The sequence below is a fragment of the Candoia aspera genome, chromosome 3 (assembly GCF_035149785.1).
Source record: "Candoia aspera isolate rCanAsp1 chromosome 3, rCanAsp1.hap2, whole genome shotgun sequence".
Lineage (NCBI taxonomy): Eukaryota > Metazoa > Chordata > Lepidosauria > Squamata > Boidae > Candoia > Candoia aspera.
The window spans coordinates 36,122,811-36,149,630 of record NC_086155.1 but is presented as its reverse complement, the minus strand read 5'-3'; the positions used below and the strand labels follow the sequence as shown (position 1 = coordinate 36,149,630).

The 26,820-nt window shown below is 40.0% G+C and overlaps 1 protein-coding gene across 1 annotated transcript; it reads left to right on the top strand.

Annotated features, from left to right (window-relative positions):
* Nucleotides 1-348: 348 nt before the first annotated feature.
* On the top strand, nt 349-26,820 carry LOC134493096 (uncharacterized). The gene is made up of 6 exons (XM_063297371.1): nt 349-509; nt 18,821-18,938; nt 21,856-21,915; nt 22,679-22,840; nt 23,541-23,625; nt 24,272-26,820. The coding sequence occupies exons 1-6, from the start codon at nt 349-351 to the stop codon at nt 24,526-24,528; spliced, it is 843 nt and encodes a 280-aa protein (XP_063153441.1). The 3' UTR covers nt 24,529-26,820.

The following is a 26,820-nucleotide window of genomic DNA, read 5'->3' as shown; positions in this document are numbered from 1 at the left end:
CTCCCCAATTTCATTACACACACACACACACACCCCGCGCTGCAACTGCCAGGCTGTTGTACTAGACGTGAAGCAAGGCTTTCCAATCTTTCCTTCGTTACCCAAAATCGCTTATCAGAAAGTCCTTTTTACCCAATGTAATTAAAACACTTTAAATCAATTTTAATGTCCCTGTTGTGATTGGGTAATGGGTCCGTGTGTAGTTCCGCAAAGAAAAATCACTTTTACCCAATTGTGGGTAACTTACCCGGGGTTGGGCAGCTCTGATGTAAAGCGTTAACGAGAAATTGGCCGGATGTGGTGTCAGCAAGGAAGGCGGGAAAAGTCCGGGCGGCGAGTGCTGGCGCAATGGCCGCAGTAGATTGCATTCTGAAATTAGGAGGCAGCGCATTGACGCAGAAAAACCAGCTGGAGACGCTGAAAACGGAGTCTGTGCGGAGGGCGGCTGCTGTTGTCTCTAAGCTCTGGGAGGCTGGAGAAAGACGGTGCATAATCGTGCACGGCGCAGGGTACGAACGCAGTGCGAAGGATTCTGCTCCTCTGAGCCAGGATGCCAAACGGAGCGAAGCGTTAGCAGTTCCTCCTAATCTGGCGCCTCGGGCTGAATTGGACCTCAGCTCCCATCATTCCCAAACAGTATGGTTAATGCCGTCCTGGCTGCGGATGAAAGGAGCTAAAGTCCCACATATTTGGAGGGCACTTAGGGAAGACCCCGGAGTGATCCCTATTGACTTGAGGGGGCGATTGCACTGTGTTTAAATTTGCACCGGCAGCAAATAAATCCTGCAATGCAGCCTTGCATATGTTGCCTGGAAGGAGGTCCCGCCAATGCCCAATGAATTTTATTCCGGGATTGCAGCAAGGGAATGCGCTTTAGCTGCGTTTAATGGGATTTCCTGGTAAACGTGCGTGGAATCAAACTATGCAGCATGTACCGGCATCATGCTTTGAGAAAAAAAATAAATGGTACCTTTTAAAGAAATATGATAAAGATTTTTTAAAACTTTTCTAGTTTAGTAAGCTTTTGATAATCCAGCCACCTTTGTAATATTAATGGGGCAAACAGTGGAAAATACAGAGAGAAAAACCTCTGGATTATAGAGTTCAGAAGGTAGTAAACAAACATGTGGAAGACTATTGGTGCAAATCTATGCATGTTTTCTTATAAATAAGTCCTCAACATGCTCCATGGATTTATTCCCAGGGAATGTGTGGAATAATTTAGGGGTACTAATCCTTTTCTAGTCTTAGACGTACTCCTATGGGAATAACTCCTGTTGGATGCACTGATTAGGTTTACATGTTATGGTAAATTATGGTTTGTTTAACCATGGTTTATTGAAAAAAACACAGAGGGCTAGATTCAGAGAAGATGTTAATTCTAAATCATAGATTGCTAACCACAGTGGCAGGGCATGGTTAGCATGCCAGACAAAGCAAACCAGAGCAGGGCCAGCTAGCAGGGCTGCAATGACATATGCATTGCCTCATGCTGCCCATTAACACTAATGGAGTGTTCCTAAATGATGCTGGCCCTTCATTAGCATTAAACCCATGCAGTGTAGTGAAGTAAAGCTTTTTCACTTTTCATATTTTAAGGACTGTTTTATAAACAGGCGTGTGTCAGTTTTTATTTTCACATTAAGCTGTGAAAAACAATACTGGTAGTCAGAAGCTGTCCCATTTAGTTATTTATTTATCCATTTATTCATCCATCCATCCAATTTATATAAATGGAATAACCTTTTAGAATAACCTTGCTAAGATTCAGCAAGAATTCAAATCAGCTAGGTCTGTATGGAATGCTCTCTTCTACAGTAGCCTCCAGTATCCTAAGTGATGAAAAGAGAATTGAATTGGTTCTGGGTGTCTTCATCTTCTGTGTGGTGCCTTCAGTGCATGTCCTTTTTCTATCTGAGCTATCACTGAATGTAAAATTGCCCCAGTGTTCTTTTTCTCCCAGCCTACTAGAGTGGGTTATATTTCATGAAAAGTAATCTAGTCCAGTGTTCTTGATTAGATGAGGCACAGGATAAGTTAGGGGTCTGAAATTGTCCTGTGTGCCACATGAAACTAATTTATTAGTTCAAGGGCCACCTTGTTAAATCCTTTTCATGCACTGATAACAAATGTCTCAATGAGTCAAAAATGATAAAAAAGAAGAACATCATGGTATGCCATTGAATATTAATTTATTAAATAAAAACTCTTTATTACACCAAAGCTGCTTTTTTGCCATTTCAGTTTGGCCACTTACATGGCAAAGTAAGAACTCCAATATTTGGTTTGGTTGTTGTTGAATATCAGTATCAAACTCTTGAATCTAATCATATGAAACTTGATAGGATTTCAGGACTGTGCCTGAAAATTATTTCCACTTTTGCCAGGAAATAAAAATGACATCAGCAATTCTTTTTAGAGGAAAAAAAAAAATCTTGCCTTCAATTTGACATGAATCCCCCTCCCATTAGAGATAGAATTTCTGAATATTTAGCTTAATTTTAAATTACTTTTGATGGACATCAGATTAAAATGGATTAAATCAATACATTCTGTCACATGAGAAAAAAGCAATTGCCATTTGGTAGTTTCTCATTACAATTAACGGGGAAGCATGGAGGTTTGAAGTTTTAAATCAAGTTTACAATTTGAGCCTAAATTGAAGATTTTATTTTTGAATTACTCCAGTCTTCTCAAATAGCTCTAATCAGGGTCCAAGCCTCTAATAATACAGTTTCTCAGGTGACTCTATTTGGCTGGAAATTTTGTTTTCTTGCCAATAAATTGTTGTGAGGGGAATGAACTATGCTCCTATGAGCTAAACCCAGCAGCTCTAATTTAATAAATATGAAGCAGGGTTATATTTCATATAGAGAGCCAATTTGGTGTAGTGGTTAAGCCATCAGGCCAGAAATCGAGAGACTATGAGTTCTAGTCCTGCCTTAGGCACGCAGGAAGCCAGCTGGGTGACCTTGGGCCAGTCACTCTCTCTCAGCCCTAGGAAGGAGGCAATGGCAAACCACTTCTGAGAAATCTTGCCAAGAAAACTGCAGGGACTTGTCCAGGCAGTCTCCGAGAATTGGACACAATTGAATGGATTAAATAAATAAATATTCTGTATATAAACCTATGTAGTATTTGACCCACATCCTCCTGATGACCATTTATTTATGAGACAGCAGGAGAAGGACTGCTGGAAATAATGCAACAGCATGAAGATTTTGTCAGGCACGGTGGATCCAAGGTCAAGAAGAAACAGCTCCAAGGGACAGCTGTAGGCAAGGGATAGCTATACTCCTCACCATCCCCTAAGGCAGTGTTTCTCAACCTTGACACGTTTAAGCTGTGTGGACTTCAACTCCCAGAATGGGAATTGGGGAATGCTGGCTGGGGGATTCTGGGAGTTAAAGTCCACACAGCTTAAACGTGTCAAGGTTGAGAAACCCTGCACTAAGGTGTTGTCACAACTTGGGCCAGGGCTGAGACCTGTTCCAGTGGCACTGCCAAGTTGCTTCTTGCTGTGGATTTAGGGTGAAAACTAGCTGTAAACCTGGACTGAACAGGCCAAGAGAAGGCTGCAGTGAGGTGTCTTCAGTGTCCAAGCTTGGAGCCACATGAATAACCATGGTGGCCGTGATGGTGGCTGTGATGGCACGCTGGTGTAAGGCTAGGGATGTCTTTTGGCCTGCCGTGCCCAGGGACAGACCTTCATGCTGGCTGGGGAATTCTGGGATTTGAAGTCCACACATCTTTAAATTGTTAAGGTTGAGAAACAGTGGCTAACCTAAGGGAGGATTCATCGTGTGTATTCAAGTTTACCAAGGTGCTGCCCAACTTCTGTCCTTTGTTCTCCTGTTGTCTCTATGTAGGCTGCAGAAAATGACTTGGATGGCCACCTGCAGGCCACAAATTTGAGATCCTTGAACTACAGTTTCAACTATACTTTGGCAACTTTCTGCTTAAATGTTCCTTTGTGGAATAGATTTCTCTGATGTGTCTCAAAATATTTATTTTCTGAAGGACAAAAGTTAAATGATGTCTCCCTCTCTTCTCATATCCTGGTATGGTAGTAAAAATATAGAAATACATTAATTAACATTCTCAAAATGTTAATCATCTCATCCTGTGAAATGGTAAGAGCAGTCTGTCTGTTATTGTGTTTATTGATACTAAAATGAAATAAATGAATGTTTCAGATATTTTAAGCTATATTTAGCATATGGTTGGTTTGTTTACTGGCCTTGAGTTTCCTCCTATTGAAATTTACTTCTTGAATAAACCGCACAAAGTGGTGGATTATCTGGTATTGAGTTCTTTTATTTTATGACGCAGGATTAATGGCAGTAAAGCTCCTGAAATGAAAGAAAGAATTAACCTGAAACCTTTATAGAGACAGCAAGCTGCAAATTATGCTCTATAATCCCAGAATCAATGGACATGGAAAGTAAGTGGTGGTGATGGTGTCAAATTCAAGTAGCTGTTCCAAGCTTGAGCTGATTGGGATCATAACAAAGATGTTGATGACATTCAACTCTATTTCTCAGTTAGGTCTGAAACAACAGAAGCTAGGCAGGTTTAGATCAGGATGGGGCTGCCCAGGGGAATAGATGAGGACCGATAAACTGAAGCTCAGGCAAACAGAAGAAACCAAGCTTTATGGGTTGCTCCTAAATGTATTTATTTGAAGGAAGTCTGGTGTCTAAAAAATATTTGTTGTGAGGTAGCTTTGATGAAGTAGATTGACTCTTTCCCTCATCCAGACATGTTGAAACCTGATCAAGAAGGAAGGCCAATTTGGTCTATCCAAGGTACATCATTGAGGTTGTCCTTGACAATGGAAAATACTCTGAAATCCATTGAAAGTCATTACATACCTTCAAATAAATAGCTTTCTCACATCCCAGAAGACTTGGCCGAGAGACTGAAACTGAATCCTGGTAAGATTGGTGGATGGGCAGCTCTCAGACTTGGGAAATAGGCAACTCTTTTCTTGAATGATCAGTTAACTTGTTTGGGGGCCTTCGGGTGCTACTGAATTCTAATGCCATCTAGACCTAACTGGCATGGGCAGTGGTAAACAATGATGGGAAGTGTTGTGCAATGACATCTGGAGGATCTCACACATAATTTTTGTGAGATTGCCATTCTTCCTTGGCTTTCTGGAGTCCCAAGCTTATGAATATGAGAAACTTACATTGGATGCCTGTTGCCTGGCCTGAGATTCAGGAATGTAATATCACTTGTTCATTTTGTCTTGTTCTTAGGCAAATTTGTAAAGTGTTTTTTTTAAATAGGGTGAATTATAATTATGAAGTCTGAAATTCCTAGTTTAAAATCTGAAATTTTCTGGGATGGTTTTGCATCTCTGCTATTTAAAGAATGTAAATATGCATAAGATTCCCAGAGAAATTGTTATATTGGTTAGTTGTGATAAATCCAGCTTTTTCTTGCTTATTATGGCATAATCTTATATAGATGGCCTCCATGTCATCTTATATTGACCTAAAGACTTTGTTTGTTTTAATGACTGAAGTTTCATTTCCAGCAGGTGGCAGCAGTTGTCATCTATGATAAAATACATTGCTGTTAAGCAGAAAGGTGGAAGGAAAGAGAAGAGGAGGACAACCAGCAGCAAGGTGGATAGGTTTAGTTATAGTAGTGATGAGTGCACCATTGGCAGAGCTGAAGGACCAGGTTAGGAACAGATCATCATGGAGAAAAATTGTCTACATGGTCACTAAGAGTCAACAATGACTTGATGGCACATAATCATCAAAGGCATTATGAACCTGGAGTACCTACTACATGAGAAATTTAGATAACGTTCGTACCCTCACCCTTGCCAACAATCACCCTAATGATGTCATCTATCTACCTGCAGGAGAGAAACTTTGATATGACCTAGGACCCTGATATTGCAGAGTTCTGACTTCTGTGGGAGTCAGTGTGCATACAGCCAGACATGTGTAAGGCTTTCCTCCTGCACATGCTTGCATTAAACATGCAAACGCTACAGGGCAATTAGGGTCAGTTGGCTGACATTGATGGGAAGTGCAGCTTAACAGAAATGTTCACATGATGAGTGCTCTGGCTGCTTGAACAGGGCTAAAGACCCAAAGGAATCCACAGAGAGTGCAGTCCTGTGCATATCAGAAATAAGCCCAACCAGTTCAGTGGGGCTTATTCCCAGATAAGCATGAGTAAGATATTGGCTAAGCAGTAACGGCATAGTCTGTCTATAGGAAGATGAATTAAACTTCGTAAAAGTTGGGTAGATTCTGTTTACTCCTCTTTGGTTCTGGCAGAGTTTTCAGAACATGACTCATGGAATTACTGAATCAGAATATCCACATTCACCTGGAAGATCTGAAGGGTACTGTATTAGGATGGTTAGAACTTGAGTACAGTTCTCCACCTGATCCAGAACTCCAGAGTTTATGATGGCCCCAAATCACATGCTTTAATAGGTGAATGCTCGAAGAGGTTTGTTGGAACCACAGCATCTAGGATTCACCAGCTATGCGGACAGGAGATTCTGGTAGTTATGTCCAAATATACATAGTGGCTGCCAAATGTGGAGAAGGCTGGGCAAAACTTTTTTTCTAGCAAGTTACTCTTCCTGTTGGTTGCATATCAGCTTTATGTTTCCACTTCTCCAGCTTTCCACCCGCTAGCCTACTGTTTCTCATTTGCTGCTGATTGGCATGGATTAGCTTTGGAAAGAACAAAGCCATATGGTAAGGTCTATAATGAGTGGCATGCTGGTGGCATGGAACCAGCACAACATTGCCTGCTGTGATTGGATTACACTAAGGGTTAGTATTCAGGGGGTGGATCAGCACTGGAATAGAAGCATTTAAGGCGCTGAACTGGAGCCAACAAGAAGATTTCTAGCATGTTAGCTCTTGAGAGAAATGTGCTTTGATGCACAGGGGCTTAGCCCAACTTTCAGGGTATGCCTCACAAACAGGTGTGAAGATCTTTCAGTTACTGCCCCAAACATTTCAGAAGTTTTCAGAACCAAAGAATGTGCTTTTTCTAACTGGCTTTTGGGAATAGTATGCAGTTAGTACCAGTGAGTCAAAGCCTGGCTTCCTACATTGCGCTGTGATTTGCTTGATGTTGCTTTAGTTGTGTGAACTTAACCTTAATTGATAAGCAATGGCTTTTAGCTAGTGTGATGTACGAACCCAGCCCTTCGTGGGTTTGCTAACAAAAAATCCACCACTGTGCAATGTGTGAACCTAGTCTAGATGTCAATTTTTGAAAATGTATTTCACCTATTAATTCAATTTATATGGCTGTCCACTCACTAAACAACTCTTCTGGTTTTGTCCTGATGCATCTCAGCCAGCAGCATAGTGTGATATTTTGGCAGGAAATACCTCAGGCTAGATTATAACCTTATTTTCAATCCAGAGCTAGGGAGAATGCTCTCTTCCCCCTACCTGATATTAGCTTAACATCAAGGTAGCAACTTAAAATGTAATTACAAGCAGTGCATAATAAGAGAGATAAAAGATATAAGTACAGAATGGCTGGAGTGTGCTATCAAGATCTACCCTGTTGTTGTTTATTCGTTTAGTCGCTTCCGACTCTTCGTGACTTCACGGACCAGCCCACGCCAGAACTTCCTGTCGGTCGTCAACACCCCCAGCTCCCCCAGGGATGAGTCCGTCACCTCTAGAACATCATCCATCCATCTTGCCCTTGGTCGGCCCCTCTTCCTTTTGCCCTCCACTCTCCCTAGCATCAGCATCTTCTCCAGGGTGTCCTGTCTTCTCATTGTGGCCAAAGTATTTCAGTTTTGCCTTTAATATCATTCCCTCAAGTGAGCAGTCTGGGGAGGATGGACTGGTTTGATCTTCTTGCAGTCCAAGGCACTCTCAGAATTTTCCTCCAACACCACAGTTCAAAAGCATCAATCTTCCTTCTCTCAGCCTTCCTTATGGTCCAGCTCTCGCAGCCATATGTTACTACTGGGAATACCATTGCGGACCTTTGTTGTCAGTGTGATGTCTCTGCTCTTAACTATTTTATCGAGATTTGTCATTGCTCTTCTTCCAAGGAGTCTTCTGATTTCCTGACTGCAGTCAGCATCTGCAGTAATCTTTGCACCTAGGAATACAAAGTCTTTCACTGCTTCTACATTTTCTCTGTCCCATTTTCCTTTTTTTACCTGTGTGCTTCCTCTAGTGTGATGCAGCAGTTAAGGTGTTGAAGGCCCAGGTTCAAGTCCCTTTTTATCCATGTTAGCTCATTGGTGATTTTGCACCAGTCACTTAGTCCAACCTACCTCTCAAGGTTGTTACTGTGGGGGGGAAAGGGGAGGTGCAAGTGCTGTGTATGCCACCTTGAGCTCCTGAAGGAAAGGATATAAATTTAACAAGTGAAAAAGGCCTAAGTCCATTCCTCTGCATCTCCTCAGGTAAAGGTAAAGGTTTCCCTTGACTTTAAGTCCAGTCGTGTCCGACTCTAGGGGGCGGTGCTCATCTCTGTTTCAAAGCCGAAGAGCCAGCGTTTGTCCGTAGACATTTCCGTGGTCATGTGACCGGCATGACTAAACAGAACGCTGTTACCTGCCCACCGAAGCGGTACCTATTAATCTACTCACATTTGCATATCTTCAAACTGCTAGGTTGGCAGGAGCTGCATCTCCTTAGAAGTGTCTAATTCAACAGTGTAGAATCATAGCCCTCCAGATCATTGATCAAGTTGGCTGGGGCTGCTGGGAGATATCAGTCATCTAATCTATGAAGGGCTACAGGGTTCCCACCCCAGCCGTAATCCATTCCTGATCTAATAATAGAAAAGTGTATGTGATATCATTGCATTTGGTATATTTTTTCCCCAGTGGCCATTTCTTGTAGAGGGCAAGGAGCCATTACATGTACTGTCATCCTATGCTGATATTTTAATAAGGATAGTTGACTTGGGTCACATGCTATATTTAGTCATGGGTTGCTCTAGCACTAGTTTGTTGAATAAACCACAGTTGGCTTGTGACAGAAGTTCTGAGTAACAGAGTTATACAGTGAGGTGATGGAAAGTAGTTAGAGAAGTCACAAGTTGTTTGATATCATGGACAATTATTGGAGAGAATTGCAGCTGTCTAGTTTTCCATTTCTGTGAACCTTGTTTGGAAGGAGATGAGTGATTCCTCAGTTGCAATAGATTTGTGAATGTGTGGTTTTAAGAAGCATATACGGTATAAATCTATTGATTCTATAAATCAGAAAAAACTTTTTCTGAAAAAAATTTTCTTCCAATTTTTGAGTACTCAATTCTTTTTCAGTATCCAAATATTAGTAGAGTCTTATTGTTCTGAAGTCACTAGCACAGGCAAAACTAAATCTGTTCTGAAACTCTGAGAGCCCTGCGGGTAGAATATTTATCTGACCCATTGTCCTCCCTTCCTTCTGCATCCTTCCCTAATGCGTTTTTCTTTCATTGTTCTTTGTCCATTGAAATTAGTAGCCCCATAAATAAGAATGTATGGGGAAACCCCTGAATAAAAACCATTCACCCATCTGGTCATTTCAAATACTAAAATTAAAATAGTGAAATACTTTGATTATGCCCCTTCCTTGTATGGGGTCCAGGCCAAATAACCCCCTTAAAAAAGATAGTGGGCATGACTCATTGTGTGCTTTATGCCAGCTGCTAGGATCTCAGCGGTTACTACTTCATTATTGGGAAACCCCTTTCATGTTAACACAGATGCTGATTTCTTTTGTCTTCTTGATCTTTAAGAAACATAATTCTCTCCAGATACGAAAGTCTGTTGGCTTGCATATCAGTAAAGTCCAATACGATGTCCTAACTGAGAAGCATCTTTCTAAGACAAATACTTGTGCTTGTGTACCTGCCAAGAGGTTTGTGAATCTGGAAACACACATTGGGCTCTGTCATTAGCTCATGTGTCTCCTCTTCACTTTGGTTACTGGTGTATCTAGTTGCTAATGAAGATGCCGTCTGGTTCATTCCGTGTGCTTTCTTAAAGTTTTCTGACACCAGATGATGCTAGAACATCATGATATAGAGCTGCTCAAGGAAACAATGATATCTGTAGGCATACTATGTGTAAATGTGTATGTATATATTGTTTTGTTTGGTGCTTTCAAGTCAGTTTTGACTCCTGGCAACTGCCTGGACTAGTCCCTGCAGTTTCTCGGCAAGGTTAGCCATTTCCTGCTTCCTAGGGCTGAGAGAGTGTGACTGGCCCAAGGTCATCCAGCTGGTTTCATGCCTAAGGTGGGACTCATGGTCTCCTGGTTTCTAGCCTGATGCCTTAACACTACATCGAACTGGCTACCTATATGTATATGTGTGTCATCTTCTTCCAAAATTCACGGTTGGCTTGATCACATAATCAGTAAGAGAAGTCACATCTTGAATGTTAGCAGTTAGAAGTTGAAAGGGAAGAGAACAGAAGTGAGAATTAATTACAATTTAAAAAAAAAGACTACCACTTAGAGTTGTTGATTTTGTAATCGGCAGAATATGTGACCACAGCCAACTACTCTTGCTTTTACTGTTTAATCTTACTAGTCAGTTGATTCAAATCTATTTAGTGGGTAAAAAAACTACCATAGGCAACTTTTGTTTCTGGTTTGTATGCCATCAGCAGCAGTGACATTGTGGAAGGAGGCTTGTCATTCCCATGTCTTTTTCTCACTGAGTAGAGTGAACTTAGTGGGCTGCTCTACTTAGGAGTGGCTAGAAGGAATGCAGTCTGAGAACCAATATAGGTTGGGCTAGCTATGTGACAGAAATGCTACAGACTCAGTGGCAGTGTCGTCATGGGACGTGCCTGCAGATGGTCGTAATAGCACATGGAGCTATCTACAAATACCCCCCACCCCCAGCTTGCTGACCTCTCTTTGTGCCTTCTTCATACCACCCTAACCTTTCGGAACAGAACAGTGACAGCCATCCTGCCTGTCCTTTTGGGGTGTGTGGTGATCTCATAACATCTGTTACTTAAAAATAGTTTGAGACAAATATCTCCTCCGTTTTAAAAATGATGACTGGCCATGGATATGAAATCAATGCTTCTTTCAAATTGGTCTCCTTGTAAATGGCATTTACATTTTCCTCCTCTTTCGTATCTACTTTGTGTTTGACTCTATCATCAAGTATGATTTACATTAGTCATTTTTTTACGCCACCTTGAAAATTCCCCATCCTCATTTAATTACTGTTCTGTTTCGTGCTGTGTTCTAACTTCTTGCTACTCAGGGACATAGGTTTGGGCACTCATTCTCCATCCCTGTCCCTGAGGTGCCTAGTTCAGCCATTAGGTATGTAATTGAAAAATGTTAAGAGAGCCACCTCTGTTTGTGACCGTTGAACATGCTCTGCTTGCAATTGACCATTGTTGTTTTTCATTTATGCCTTTTTCCTTTTAGAAATTTTTACTTCTAGAGATCTTTAGTTATTCTTCTGACCCAAGAGAAATACAGGGAATAATAGTGATGTCTGCAGACCCAGAACTCCTGGTAATGTAGAGTTTGGGTGTTTTGGAGGCTTCAGCTTTCTCTGGTAAAATTGCATGGTAAATGAACTCTACTTGGGGATTGTCATCTCAAGCTGTTCTGCTGCTCCATTTCGAATGTTGAATTCTTTGTGCTTGTTCAGTTCATAACTCTACTTTCACTGATGGGCTTTCTTTCCCCTCCAAATATTTTAATAGAGTTGGAATACAGGGTAACTCAGAAAGCAGGGCATTCCTGTATGAATTCCCCTTGGAAGTAAGATGGCTGCACATACCAGCAGAAGGAAGGGAAGGGTATCACTGGCCAAAAAAGACAACAGTTTGCATAGCATGCAACTTCATATAGAGAGATGCTAATTTACAACAATTAGATTTATTAAATGAGAAATACAGTACGTTTCACTGTAGCAGAGAAAGCCCTGACCAGGTTTAGTCAGCAGTTGAGCTGCTAATTATTGACAAGCAACTTCAGGGCCCCGCTGGCCTTTCCTTTAAGCCAGACATAAACTAAACAAGCATCATGAAGTAGAAGCTGTGAGCAATTCTATCTCACTGTCTCGCTCGGTGTATATGATTCCCACCACTAAACACCATAAATCAAACACAATAAAGGTGGGGGGTGGGGAGTCATAACAACAAAATCAATCCCCTTCCACCTGCAGTGCCTGTTTAAACAAAATAGTCTTGACAGCCCTGTGGAACAGGGATGCTAAGTGCTAAATGCAGCCCTGGGGGTAAACATGGGGATCCCTTTTGTATTTTTATATCCCTTTTGTATATCTGTTTTTACTTGAACCATTAGCTTAAAAGTTTACTATTTAGCCATTTTTGAAATAATAGGATACTTAGTGTCATACTAGCTGTTCATTTCTTCTTCCCAGAATTGGGTTTTTTGTTTTTTTTTTAAAAATTGGCCTGTGATTATATGCTTTTTCTTGGAGATTTTCTATAATGCATTCATTAATATGCCCACCCAAATTGAATTGTGCAAATGGTGCTTCCCCGTCACAGCTTGTTCTGATGGTTCTTCAAACAGAATTAGCCTCTGTGGTCACACTACAGGAAACACTTATCTGAGCTGCTGAAATCTCTTTTCACAGAACAACCTGAAGGTTTCCTTGCATGTTCTGTATATTCAAGCAGATAATTTACCAGTGTTGTCCTTATGTCATTCCCACAGAAAACCAAAGTAACAAGTGAAACAGTTCTTTCTGTTGGTTCTTGGTTTTAGTTTTGGTTTTACGGTTTGAGGTTTTATTACTGTTGTGAGCCATCCAGAGTTGTGTTTTCAGATGGGTGGCCATGCAGATCTTTTAAACAAACAAACAGAGAATTAAGCTAAAGAGTATTACACCTGTTGCCACAATGTATTGGGGGGGGATGATAATCGATTACATTATCTGCTTGCTTGTAATTGAGGACAGAATGTGATGTTGATGGCAGTGGGTCATTGCGCCTAACATTTCATTCATTTGGTTGCTTAGAAAGGCCAAGGAGATAGGTGAGCAAATGAGAAACCTGGACCTTTTCAGCAAACTCTTACTGTAGCAAAGGTGTTTATCCCATTGACAAGCAGTCAAGCACATCTCCGCGGCCTTTTTGTAATTGTGGCATTAACAGGGGATCAAATAGCACATAATGGGGGCATAAAACATGCTTGAAAAGGAAGGGGCCCTTTTGGTGAGAGAATATTTGTGGTACTCTGACCTAAGACTTGGCTGCTCCTTCACAACAGGTGCCTGTTTTTAGTCCCTTTTTGGACATCCAGCATGTTCAGTCTTCAGGGCATCTCCTCTCCTTACTGCATGCCTTTGCAAATATTGGCAGAGAGGGTAGGTTAATATTCATAAATGATGGGCAGAAGCACAGAATAGCCAGCGCAGTGACTCTGTTCAGTATAGACCAGTGTTTCTCAACCTTGGCAACTTTAAGATGGGTGGACTTCAGCTATGCTGGCTGGGGAATTCTGGGAGTTGAAGTCTACCCATCTTAAAGTTGCCAAGGTTGAGAAACACTGGCATAGACCATCTGTTACTACTTTGCATTGCTGATTTTATTAGGCTAAATCTAACTACTGTACATCCATTAAGTGAAAATCACCCTTTCCATTCAGGCAACTTAACTGTCTTTTTTTTGCCCCCAACACCTTTTCAAACTGCTTTGGTGGGTTCCCCCAGTTCTCCAGAGGAAATTTCAGCAGGGGTAATGGACTGAAAATGGAAATTGTTCTAATGCTTAAGAGCTGTTGTTTCAATAACAATAGACCACACCTATTTCTTTGTTACTAAACTAAAAATATTTTGTAACTTTCTCCTTCACAGTATGAAGTGCTTTTTCCAACAGGAGTTGATCTCTGTGTTGCCATAATTTGTTCCATTCCTGAACCTATGACATGGTGCTTTTTACTCCAGGCAGACAATTATTCCTAAACAAACTCGGATTTTGTTGATAATGTATGCTGTGATGCACACATATATAAATCAGGAATAAAGGCAGAAATAGCATAACCATGTGTCTTAAATTTATATAGGACAGTCCTTTCTTTAAAGAACCATAGTCCAATTTAAAGTTCCAAGTCCACTTGAAACAACCATAAAAAAGAAAAGTAAGGACTTCAGAGCCCCCATCAATAATTAACCAGATAGCAGTCTGAGAAGGCATACATCATCTGTTCACAGCTGCAAAAGAAATAATACCAAGATAAAATGACTTGAGAATATGCAGTTTATCCACTTCTGGTACAGTCATTTCCTATTTGCAAACGTTATATTCCTTTTCTGTCCTTTTCTGTAACTGCAGTTTGTAGATTCCATGGTGAGGAATATAGAAGCTGGCATACTTCCATTTCCCATTTTTAAAATTATCTCTTGTAGCTTGTCTCTGAGGGTGAAGGAAAAGTAGATTTTTAAATGAACCTGGTTTATAGGCTTTCTTAACTGGTTTGGCTTCTGTCATCTTTCTGCAATAACCTGTTTGGAATTTACATCTGTCTCATTTGGCTGCACGCAGGAGTCATGCAAGCTTGTATGAAGGGTTGACAGTTCTGTAAATTTCTAATCAGCCTGACTCTGGATAGATGATTGTGTTTCAGAAATCAGGAGAGGGAAAGACCTTCAGAAGCAGCTGTTGAGAAACACTGATTATTATACTCCATCTATGAAAGAATAAGTATATGCTTTCTCTCCTCACAGCAACTGCTGTTTTTTGTATTTGGTTTTCCTGCTTGTGTGACTGCAGAAATATCCCCATCTGCACAGAGGCATAGACCATTCTTGCAGATAATTTAAAAGAAGTCACGCAACTATTTAGAGCTGCAGAGCTTTATAAATGCAACAGGGAAATACGTTATTGAAAATATTTCCATTTCCTTCCCATGAAGTACTAATCTCTTGTCTAAGATGAAACATGAGAGCAGAAAAAAAGGTAGAAAACCAGTTTCTGCAGAATGGATTCCATTTATAATACATTCTGTTTGTCCTCATAGAAGTCAGTTCTGTGAGGACAAAACAGTTAAAAAAAAAGCTGATACATTCCCATAACAGAATACAATGGATGAAATTGCATGGGTACCAAGAAAAATCCCTTGTGTAGGGCTTAATCCCATGTTGCTTCTATTTTTTCTGCTTTTCCCTATGAGTAGTGATGCTATTCAAGTAAGGCATCATTTCAGTGGTGCAGAGTAGGGCTGAACAAAACATTAGGAAAACTTAGTTAAGAGCTGCTCTGAATTCGCTGCTCTAAGAGTCTTAGCACTGTCCTGTCTTGAGAGTTCAGCGTAACCTTTTGAGGGCTTCCCACATCATGTGAAGCCTCCTTGGAGTGCTTTGCATACACCTACTGTGGACCATTGGGTGCGGAATAATCTCTCTCTGAACATAAATATGGGATCAAATCTACTACATGTGCTACACTGGTCTCCCTACCCTACCCTACCCCCCACAATCCATTCCATGCACCATTTCTTTCTCCAGCTCAATAGGGGAGAGGCTCGTTTAAGCCACACATTGGACATGTCCTTAAAATAAAAGCAACTGCTACGTGGAAAGAGAGAGCTTCAAGGATACAGAATAAAAAATGAGATGTGCTTAGAGAGGACATATGTTGAATGAAGCTGCAAAGCATATCACTGATCTAAAGCAGTGAGTGATTATCTATTCACTGTCATGAAGATACACATGTGAGCATCTAGGAATAGCAAATCCTCTTTAATAAATGAGATTGACAGGAGTCTGCTGGGCTTCATTAATGGCCAAGGCAGAAAACTGCCTCCCTTCAGAGAAGCGGGTTGGCATCAGTTTAAATTGGACAAAAAATGGGGGACGTTATCCCCCATTCTTTATTTCTTGTGGATTGATTTATACTACTCGGACTGTTAATTTCACCTAGAAATCCTTGACTGCCTCTTGCATACTTGAAGCCTTCTGTATTTTCTTCCTCCTTAGAGAAATCATTTATTTCTAGTACTTGCCCTGTCATATTTGATCTGTTTAGCATTTTCTACAATGCACCTTGTCTTCTTCATTTCTGTAATCTTAGGGTTAATGTGCTCAGTGCAATAAACTAAGTTGCAACTCAATTCATACAAATTGTGCATGCTTTTTTTATTGTTATATTTGCCTAAGCCAATTGCAATCATTTGCAAAGTTGTATGTGGTGATGGAAACTATATACTTTTATGGAAAGCATCCAAAGAACAAGCTTTTCTCTTTCAATCAGTTAGGATTAGGGAAAGAGTAGAGATCTTATCACAGATAGGATACCAACTCTAATCTTATCATTCTTTCTGATTGGACTAGAAAAGTTAAATTGTGCAAGACCTCAGAAGTATAGTCACTCTTATTTATTGTTAGTTTTAATGAGAACATGTATATATTGCCAACCTTAATGGCATAGGGTGGCTGAAAAAAATATACTTAGAACAACAAGAATATGATTAAAACAATCCTTCAAACATTATTAAAACCATACACTTAAAAGAATTAAATGTTTAACAGTTAAATCAATTAAAACAATTAAAAGGCCTGGATAAATAAATACATTTTGAGCTATCTTCTACAATGTAATAATTTCCACTTTTCATTCTTTCTTTCAGCTACAAAAAGTTAACTATATAGTAAGGCAAGCTGGAGCAGTTAAGTCTCTCTCCTTTTTCCTTCCTATAGAAAAGAAAAGTGGGGTGTAAATATAAAACAAAAAACAACTGAATTCTTCCTGTCATTGGGCCTCATATGCCCAATCCTCAAGTTATATTCTAAATAATGCAGTGTGCAGATAATGAGGTTGGGTGGGGGCAGAGGATTTAGCAGTGTGAGAGAGGGGAATGGAGCCCTAACCCTAACCCAGATTCCTCCTTGAGCAGTTGTTAACTCAGTGACAGGAAACAAGTTTGCTGAATTTCATTGTCTGAGCGTGGTGTCCAGCAACCTTAGTGAGGAGGCTTAGAAAGCTTATGAGATGTTAGACTGGACTGGACTTTTCAGTAGAGATGCCACTTTTGAGCATTTTGCATTAAAAACCAGCCCACCAACCATTTATTCAATGAGGGAAAGCTGTGCAACATCTGCTATGCTAGTGTGTGTGGCTTGTATGTATACACACAAGCATACATATAATTTCTCTACAATTTGTAAAGTTCCATTCCCTCATCTTCAGTCTGAACAATTTCCATTCTCTCACTTAGTTATACTGAGTGTGTAGACCAGGCCTTAAAACTGGCTATTCAAAAGAACTGAGATACTATAATGTTGGAAAACAGGAAAATATTACATATGCAGCATGTTGTATCACACAGTGGCCAACCAGATGCATCCAAGGAGCTTACAAGCTGGACATGATAGGCCTCTTCTACTGTTGCTTCCTGGCAATTGGTATTTAAGGCATGCTATCTTTAATTCTGGAGATAATGTATAAGCAATGAAAATTAATAACCCTTTGAGAAGTTTCCGACCAACTGATATGCTTCAACAAAAAAACTAAAATAGAGCTGGTTCTATTCAAGGGTATAAAATAGTAATTCCTATTAGCCGGTCTAATGGCTAATTGCGACTGGGTGCTCCAGCCTTACACAGAGCTGAAGAAGACTGACAGGGAACAAACGAGTGCGTTTGGAGCTGGAGGCGTGAGCAGCCATTAACTGTCAGAACGAACAGAACAAGCTGTCACCACAGAGGAGAGCCATCAAAGAAGAAGAGAGGAAGGGGCGGGACAGAAGCAGGAGGAGGGAGGCTTAAAAGAGAAGGTGGGAAGAAGTAGGCCCCATTCGTGGCTTTAACAGTTTGATACTGTCCCAATAAAGAACTACGCATATCTCTAGTGGCTTGTGCTGTGAGTGGCTGGCTTTGGGGCATAAAGATCAAGAACCTCACATGCAGGCTGCTTGTTGGTTTTACTTTAGGGTGCTGAAAGTACAGAAATAATTTATCCAAGAGTTCTGGAAGTTTAGTGGAGTATGAAATCCTCACTGAAAAGGGGGAAGAGAGATTGCTGGTTCCAGGGCAGTGCTTGGTGGATTTGTTTGTTCTGTGTGGTTATAATCCCTCTCCTCCCATTTTGGAAGTTCTTAGCTTTCATTGCAGAAAATGAATAAACCTCATGCTATGCATCATATTGTGATGTACCTTATAACTTGAGCTGTTAGGTATTCATTCATTCTTTGGGCCAAAGTAGATGTGACATACCAGACACAAAGTACGCTTTACTGGTATTTGTTTATTTGCTGTAGCTGTTGTAGCAGGATGACATCAGGTGTGGTTGGAGAATATAAGTAGTACTTTTGGCTCTCCCATCTGAAAGCCATCTTTCAGGAAATTTCCCCTTTCCCCCCTTCACTGGAAAAAGATAGCTTTCCTTGATGAGGAAGAAATTAGTTAGGAGTTGAAGATTTTGAACAAAGGGTTTATCTGGTGTTCTCCCATGTGGGACAGTCTATCAGATCAGTGTTTTCACAAGTAGCAGATTTGTAAGGGACAAAATAATGCTATTTGATATTTTAAGAGCTTTCCATTCATGCTGTTTGGAAGTGTGGTCTTCAGCCCATTTTCTTTTTCAGCATGATAACATTTTCTTTGAAGGTTTCAGTGATGCTCAAGAAGCCAGATTCTACAAGTAGATGGTCATGTGAATTGAGGCACAGTTTGTTTATAATTTGCAGTTACAGCAAAGCAAATAAAAAAAGTAATGAGCAACTAGTGCAAACTTGCCCTTCATTAATTTATAGCCTTTCTCTTTGGTCAAAAGAACAGTGCACAAATGTTGCTTTTTTAACAGCTTTGCTGAGAACCAAACATCTTTCTAGTTATAAATCACTCCCTTTTGCCATTCCAGGTCCTTTGGGCATTTCCAAGCAAGAGAACATGGTGTTGCCTTGGGGACATCAGGAAGATCAGCTGCAAGTGACAATTTGAGACAAGGGCTGTGTTTGACCAGGCTTTCTGTCACCAAGGTATTCAACAAGCAGTATGTAACAACATCTTTGAGCGTCTTGTAAATGTTCTCAGATCACCTGTTCATTCCTGGGTTATGCTGTAGTCCCTGCTGGGTTCCTTATATGAGGTGCATTGAAGTCTGACAGATGGATGAGTTGAGAGCATGTGGTGTGGAAATTCTTAAATGATATATAATTTCACAGACACATGAAATCAATGCAAAATATGTGTCTTGAAATACATGTCTGCATTCTGTATGCATGCTGATTGCTACTTGCTCTACTTCAGAACAGATTTCCTGTTAAATAGTTTTTTTGCAATGGTAAATAGATCCTGGAGGCTGCACCCCCACCCCCAATTTTCTACCAATTCCAGTAGCAAGGAACACGAGAAGAGAAGAATTCTGTGAGAATTCTCATAGTTTCATGAATCACACCTTAATTTCTGGTTCAAAGCTGAGAGACAGAAAACTGAACACAAGGCTCAGAAGTAATGAGGAAGATCAAGCTGCTTTACAGTTTTCTTGCAAAACTGAGCATTTTCAGTCACTGGAGGGGGAGCTGACAGAAAAGCGTTAACTATCTAGCTATAGGGATGGTTTAAGGCTTTTTCCTGCCTATGCAGGAAACCTTTGTCTCGTCTTATACTCATCCTTTAGAGGAAGCATGGCCTTTCCATCAGGTCCATCTTGGAAGCTGAGAATAAGAGAGAGAGAGAAGAGAAGAAGACCAGTGCTCCTCCACCATTCCAAAGGACCTCCTGGTAGCCTTGAGTGAGCCACTGATGGATATTCCAGCAGAAGGCTGCATTTGAGAGAGCCACATGGCTTAGCTGAAGGATTGACCAAGGAGGCTAGGGAAGGAGCATCAAGAGAACAGCCCAACCAGGTCTCCAAAAGCAGCAGAGCACAGAGGAGGTAGCAACAACTCCCACAATATAGCAGGGCAGAAATCCACCCTCACCCCGCTGGACTAGACAAGTGGTGCCAACTGTTGTAACCCTATGGCAGCCTGAAAGAACGTTCCCCCCTGCCCCCGATGTCTGCAAGAAGGAATGCCAGCAGAGAGTGCTTGATTGAAATCTGAACCCTATTATAGGACAATTCTCCAGCAATCAGCTCCAGGATGGAGGCTAGAAAGAGAGAAGTTCCAGCTCTCATTATCTCAGAAGAAGCAAATCCACCAGATCTCCCTTTATTCCACCATCAGAATGGCAGGAAGAGAGCCAGAGGATACTGGATCTGGAGACATGTTGAATGGGGGTTAAAATTGTGGGAGAGGGGCAATTTAGCTTTTTGATGCCCATGTGGCAACTCAAGTGCTAGGCAGACAAGATAAGATTTGCTTGGGAGCTGGCTAGCCATACAAGCGTCTTGCCCATCCCCTAGTGATGCTTTTTTCAAAGCAGAATTATACCCAACCTTTGTTTTATAGGGAGTCAGCTTCTTCCACTTCCAGAAGCCCATCCAGAGACATTCTGTTCATCACCCACCTATTCACAGGAAAAGAGAGAAAGCCAGAAGAAGGTCTTCAGCCTCAGATACCCAAGTGATGAGAAACATCCCTAATTTTCAAAATAAGTGGTTCTGAAAGAAAGTGTAGATGCTCACAGATGCCAGTGACTTAATGAGAGTCATGAAGTGTCTACCTGGGAAAAGGGCTGCAGCTATCTCTTCCATCATCACCATAGCCTCAGGATACCATGCAAGACTTCCCTAAGTGCTAGTGGAAGTCTAACTAAGGAAAAAAAATCCTTTATCTGCACCCAGTGATGGAGGAAAACAGATCCAAGAGAAGTCCTGTATTGTCTTTTCATACCAAAACCCAAATACCCTACCTTATTTCAGATAGAAAGAAGCCAAGCTCTCAGTCTTTCAAGGTAAACAGCAGGGATTTCAGGAACGATATTTATTGTTGAAGGATAGAATAAGAGAATCTTGAGAGACTGTCAGAGTGTCTGTCTACTTCATCTTCTACCAAACAAAATCAAGGTGGGGTTTTTTTGAGGTTCTTTGTCATGCTATCCTCTTTCTTGAGATGGAGTAATGTTTTCTGAAACTCCCCTTTAACGGTTTGCTCATTCCTTCCCCATTGTCAAGGCCAGGTCTACATTTTTTCACACAAGCACATGGAGGATACCTCTCTCTGGAGCTTTCAGCCTCAACAGTGCAAACCATCAAGCCAAACAGAGTAGGGAAAAACCAATATAAATGCCCCTCTGGATGACATTATAACAGAAACCATCCTGCTTGACAACTTTCTAAATTTTATGGAGCTGTGAGAAGCCCATCCACACATCCTAACTAGGACCCTGCAATCAGATGCTCCTCAGGTTGCATACAAAAGTATTTAATTTCATTTCAGAACATTCCCTTTTGGTCTGGCATCAGCATTCAGCAATCAAGTTGAGGATGGCTCTGACACAGCCTAATTAGGTGGAGAGCCCACTTCCAAACAAATCAGTGCATGGGAACATAGTTCCATTATAAATCAACACTGCCAACCAGCAAATTGGAGCAAATGACAGTACAACTGGACTCAAAAGCCAAATCAGACCAACTGAATGGGTGCCAATTGATTGGTGTTATGAGCGCACAAACACTTCTATTGAAAAACAAGAGCATTCTCTTTCATCACCAACATATCCACAATATATTTTCTACATGGTATTAGGATGGTTTATTGTATGTCCATTTCATTTAAGAACAACACTGTTTTCAAAATAAGATGATCTGATGCTTAAGATATTCTCTATGTAGTATCTGTAAAAATGCACATGCCATACCTGATTATCTGGTTGTTTTTTTTGCTCTCACCCTGGGTCCTACTTTTGTTATCTAAGAGCACTATCACTGAATGAAAATGGAAATTTAAGAAAAGGAAATTGAGGCAGGAAAGCTTCAAGATATTCAGACTCACTCTTTTCCCCCTACAGTTGAACCATTTGGTGACAGAACAATTGATTAGTGTTGGAGTTCCAGCAGTGGGGATTTCGGTAAGGGACCTACAGTTTTGTTTGCCTTTTTTAGGAAGGCAGTAGGTTTTGAGGAATTGCCTAGGGTAGAAATGTTAAATTCATTGCTCTTTGAATATGAGGGGAAAAGTTGGGAATCTGCCTTGAAAGTAGATGTTGGAAAATTTTCTTGATCATGTAGAAACCTCAATTTTCTGCCCTTGCTGAAGTTTATTGTTATTGGAAGTTCATAATATATTAACCAATTGTAGTAGTTTCTTTTTGTTGTGGTTCCCTTTGAGTCAGTGTTGACTCCTGGCAATTGCCTGGGTAAGTCCCTGCAGTTTTCCTAGCAAGATTTCAGAAGTGGTTTGCCATTGCCTTCTTCCTAGGGCAGAGAGGAAGTGACTGGCCCAAGGTCACCCAGCTGGCTTTGTGCCTAAGGCAGGACTAGAACTCATGGTCTCCCAGTTTCTAGCCTGGTGCCTTAACCACTACACCAACCTGGCTCTCGATGGCAGTTTCTTACCTGTATTTTAATTTGAGAAACAAATTTAAATACCTTTATATAATACCAGCATCTCTAAATTGTTGCCTTTCAGGCTGCCATTGTATCTGGTAAATTTATAGTTTAATAAACAGTTCTATATCCGTGTTAAGAGGCAAAGGCATTTCCTGAATATAGTAACATACCAGAACCAAAATAGCTTAAAGGTGTGTTAGTTTTCAGGATTTTATCATTCTTATTTCAGAAATAGTAACTCCTTCTGACTAACAGAATTGTTTGTCTGCTATTTCTCTCCAGCCTTTTGGAACCTGGAAAACAGCATGCAAGAATGTCACCCAGGCTGGCATTGATGCAGTGAAGGATGTTCTAGATGCGGGTTATGTCCCTGTATTACATGGTGATTGTGCCCTGGACTCGGAACAGCACTGTTGTATCTTATCTGGAGATACAATTATTGAGGTGAGATAGGGGAATGACTTTACTTGTAAGTTCACCAGTGTACTTACAAGAAATTTGAGCTCTACTCTTTAAATTTAAATGCTGCAGATATACCTGATTATTTCAGATTGATTTTTTTTCTATTAAATGAATATTACCAAGTTGAGGTTGGTTGCAGTTCACAGTAATTGAAACTGAAGTTGATTGAAAAATAGACTGTGTGTGTGTAAACAGACCTACAGGTATAGTCATGTTTCTTAAAATATGTATCAATGTAAGAAGTAGCCTGAAGAAATACAGAGCTGTGTGCACACTAAGACAAACCCTTGATACCATCAGCCAAATGCAAGTAAAAGCAGTCCTGTTGTATGTTGTTTTAAAGAGGTAAGTATTCATGTCACACCTGGATGACAAAACATATAACTCTTTTATGTGAAAGACATCACAATCTCAAATAGTATGAAGCCTTTGCTACAAAGAAGTCATCCTGTGGCTCTGAAGCAGACAAGTCTCCCTCAAATTAATCCTCGCATTTCCAGGACAATGTGACTTTCAGTGCCTTCTCTGGCATCTCTCATTAATAGATACTAGTTTGTAGAAGGTCACTGTAGGAAGACCTAGAGAGCTGATGCCAGTCAGTCATGGCAGAATTTGGAGGCTAGAGGGACCAATGATTTGACTTAGCATAAAGCCGTTTCGTGTTTCATTTTTCCTATTACAGATTCTAGCTAAGAAATTCTCTCCTAGGCGAGTTGTGTTTCTCACAGATGTGAATGGAATTTACAGTTGTCCACCTGATACTCCAGGTACAGAACAAGTAAGCTAAAGTTGTCAATGCCAGGAGAATAATAGGTAATATCCAAATTGGCATGGTTGGTTGTACTGCTCACTGCATTTGATTGTAGTCAAAAGGCCAAAAATCAGGGAGGTAAATAAATAATTACCTGTCAGCAGCTCCTTAAAAAAATTGTATCTTTTCCTGGGCTTGCACTGTAGTCACGCAAAGCCAGAAAAATGCACTCTTCTGTTAAGGAGATAGTGATAGGATGGTGAGAGATGGTTGCACTCTTTTGCTGTATTTAACTCAGTCATATATTCTACTGGGACTGTGCTTGGACTAGAAGTGAATGTGATGGAAGTGAATGAGACAAGATGTCTAATAGGATTGGAAGAACTAGCATATGTAATAGCCACACATGGATCTTGGTGAAATACATTCATGTTTTTAAAGTATAAGGTGGAATGATATGAAATCTTGACAAAAAGACAAAAAAAAAAGGTCCATTTATCTGAAGCATTATGCCAACCTTGTTTCTCTTTGGAATCTATCAATGGAAATGAAGTCTTGTAAAATTTCAAAATTAAATTAGTTGTTTCCATGCCATGGTGCTCTTATATTTAGGGCTAGCCTTTGTATGTTGCAATTCAAATCCCTTGTTTGTTCTGGAACAGGTGCCAGGCTGGTGGATTCCATTGTCATTGGTCCTGAAAGAACTATGGAGCCAGCTGTACTCACATCTGCACTACCACATGACACCACTGGAGGAGTGTCCTTGAAGCTACAAACTGCCATAAATATAGTTTCTTGGAGTCATGGAGCCATTCCTGTTCTGATCTGCAAACTGGACAGTAAAGCAGCTGTAAAGGCTTGCTTGACAGGGGAACTGAAGGAGGGTGAAGGCACAAAACTCTCTTTTGTGGATAGGTGAAGCCTTTTGTAAAGAAACCTTAAATCATATGCAGAAGAATTTCTGGGACAGTAATATTCATAGATCCCTTACTGTCTTTTTTGTTTGTTTCAATCATGTGTGTGTATTAGCTTTATGTTATTTTATGCACCTCACGAATTCAAATCAAAACATTTTTATCAAATTTTTACAAAGCAGTGACATTTTTAATATCAATGTACATATATTCATTTCACATTTATATCTTCCTTACTCTCATAAGGTCATCTTGGTGGTTGATTACTGTTTTCATTACTAGAGTGCTTGAAAAAACCATATCAAAATCTTAACTTTCTTCAGCTAAGTCCAAATTATATGTTCATTTTCCATCAAAGAAATAAATCTGTCATACCATTTTTTCTTCAGTGCCCTTTTTAGATATTTCCAATATTTTGCTATTACTAAACTAGCAGCTACTAATAAGAATGTTAACAATGTCTTACTTTTTGCATAAATATAAATATTTATATAAAATATGTATATTCTTACCAAAAAGTAATGATAGAAGGCAACCCCCCAAATGCTTTTATTATGTATGAATTTTTTAACTGGAATGAGATACCAATGGTACTTTTAAGTGTTTCCTGCAAAATGGAAACCTAGGTATGGATATTTCCATACTCACTCCCATTCAACTTTTAGGATTTGTCTCTCAAAATCTAATTCTTGTGTCTTCTTCAAAATTTTGCATCCCCAATTTCTAATGTTTTAATAGTTTTTCACGAATGTACCATTATAATATATATTAAGTATGTGTTAAGCTCTCATCTTACTCCATATCCAACTAGATTTAGTTTTTACTCTTCATCTTAATTTGATGCAAGTACTACCACAACTAATTTCACAGGGCATCCTGTCACTTGCTCACACTGTATGCTATCTGCATAGTGCTATGCATCACTCTTTCAAAGTTTATGTGATACCCATAAGAGGGAGTCAGTAAACATGTAGAAAAATGCTACTTAATCTTTTTAGTTTATACTGGCAAAATAAAAACCGTCCTAAAATATATCAAGCAAATAATCATTAAGGAATATATTACCATTATTAAGAGAACCAGTTTGGTGTACTGTAGCGGTTAAGGCACCAGGCTAGAAACCAGGAGACCGTGAGTTCATCCTGCCTTAGGCACAAAGCCAGGTGGATGACCTTGGGCCAGTCACTTTCTCTAGGAAGGAGGCAATGGTGAACCACTTCTGAAATGTTGCCAGGAAAACTGCAGGGACTTGTCCAGATAGTTGAGATGAGTCAACAGTGACTCAAAGGGACACACATACATACAAAACCCATTATTAAAAGTAAGATCTTGTAATCAAATTGTTATAATGTGAATAATTTTAGTTTAGTTCCCAGCCATTTAGTTTAGTTCCCAGTTTAGTTCTGTTCCACTGGTCCCTTGTTCTTCCCCACTGTTCACTAATTGTCATGCCTTCTGAGCATGTTCAGTTCTCACTGGTTGGTTTGTGATTTTTTTCTCTTTGGTGGAATAAATGGGTGCATGCTACTGTCAACAAAGCTAATGTGGAAGAGGAGGTAATATTTATATATTAGTCCACTGGACACCCAGGAACTCTTAAGTTAGAAAGGGTTCCATTCTTGGTCTGATCTACTTTTTTCCCCTTTCTCCTTTCATTTGATCTCCGTCCTCTCATTAATTGTTTCTTTATGTGTGTGTTTATGCACATATAATATTTCAGTAATTAAATATGATCAGATGCCTTGCAGATCCTTTGGTTCATCTCTTGGCTGAATTTGGGATAATATTTTAATTAATGAATATAATAAGTTAAAAACGAATGTGTACATTTTTATATGAAACATGGCATTTGGCTTAGTAATACTACAGTATTCTTCCCAAGAACTTAAAGAAATGGTACAATGTGTAGGGAAATCCTTGGGATTAAATTCCTCTACTACACACAATAATTTCTTCAGCAGCTACATCCAAAGGACACAGAAATCGATTCAGGAAAGAGCAATTAAAGGAACTGAGGTCATCAGAAAAGAAGCTGTGAGAAGTGTCTGAGGGAAGCAAAAAATGACTGCCTGAACTGCCAAGTTGCTTTTGAGTTCACACATGGCATTTCATTTAAGTCCAATTATCAATTTTTGTGTATTTCTCTTAATGGTGTCCATCTTGGGGTAGGACTGTTACGACTGCTGTTGGTGGTTATTTAGATTTATTCCTATCAGTGCTTTTATTGTTCCAGCACATAATGATTTGGACAGCTTATATAAACATAAAATACATTAATTAAATATATTCTTACGGAA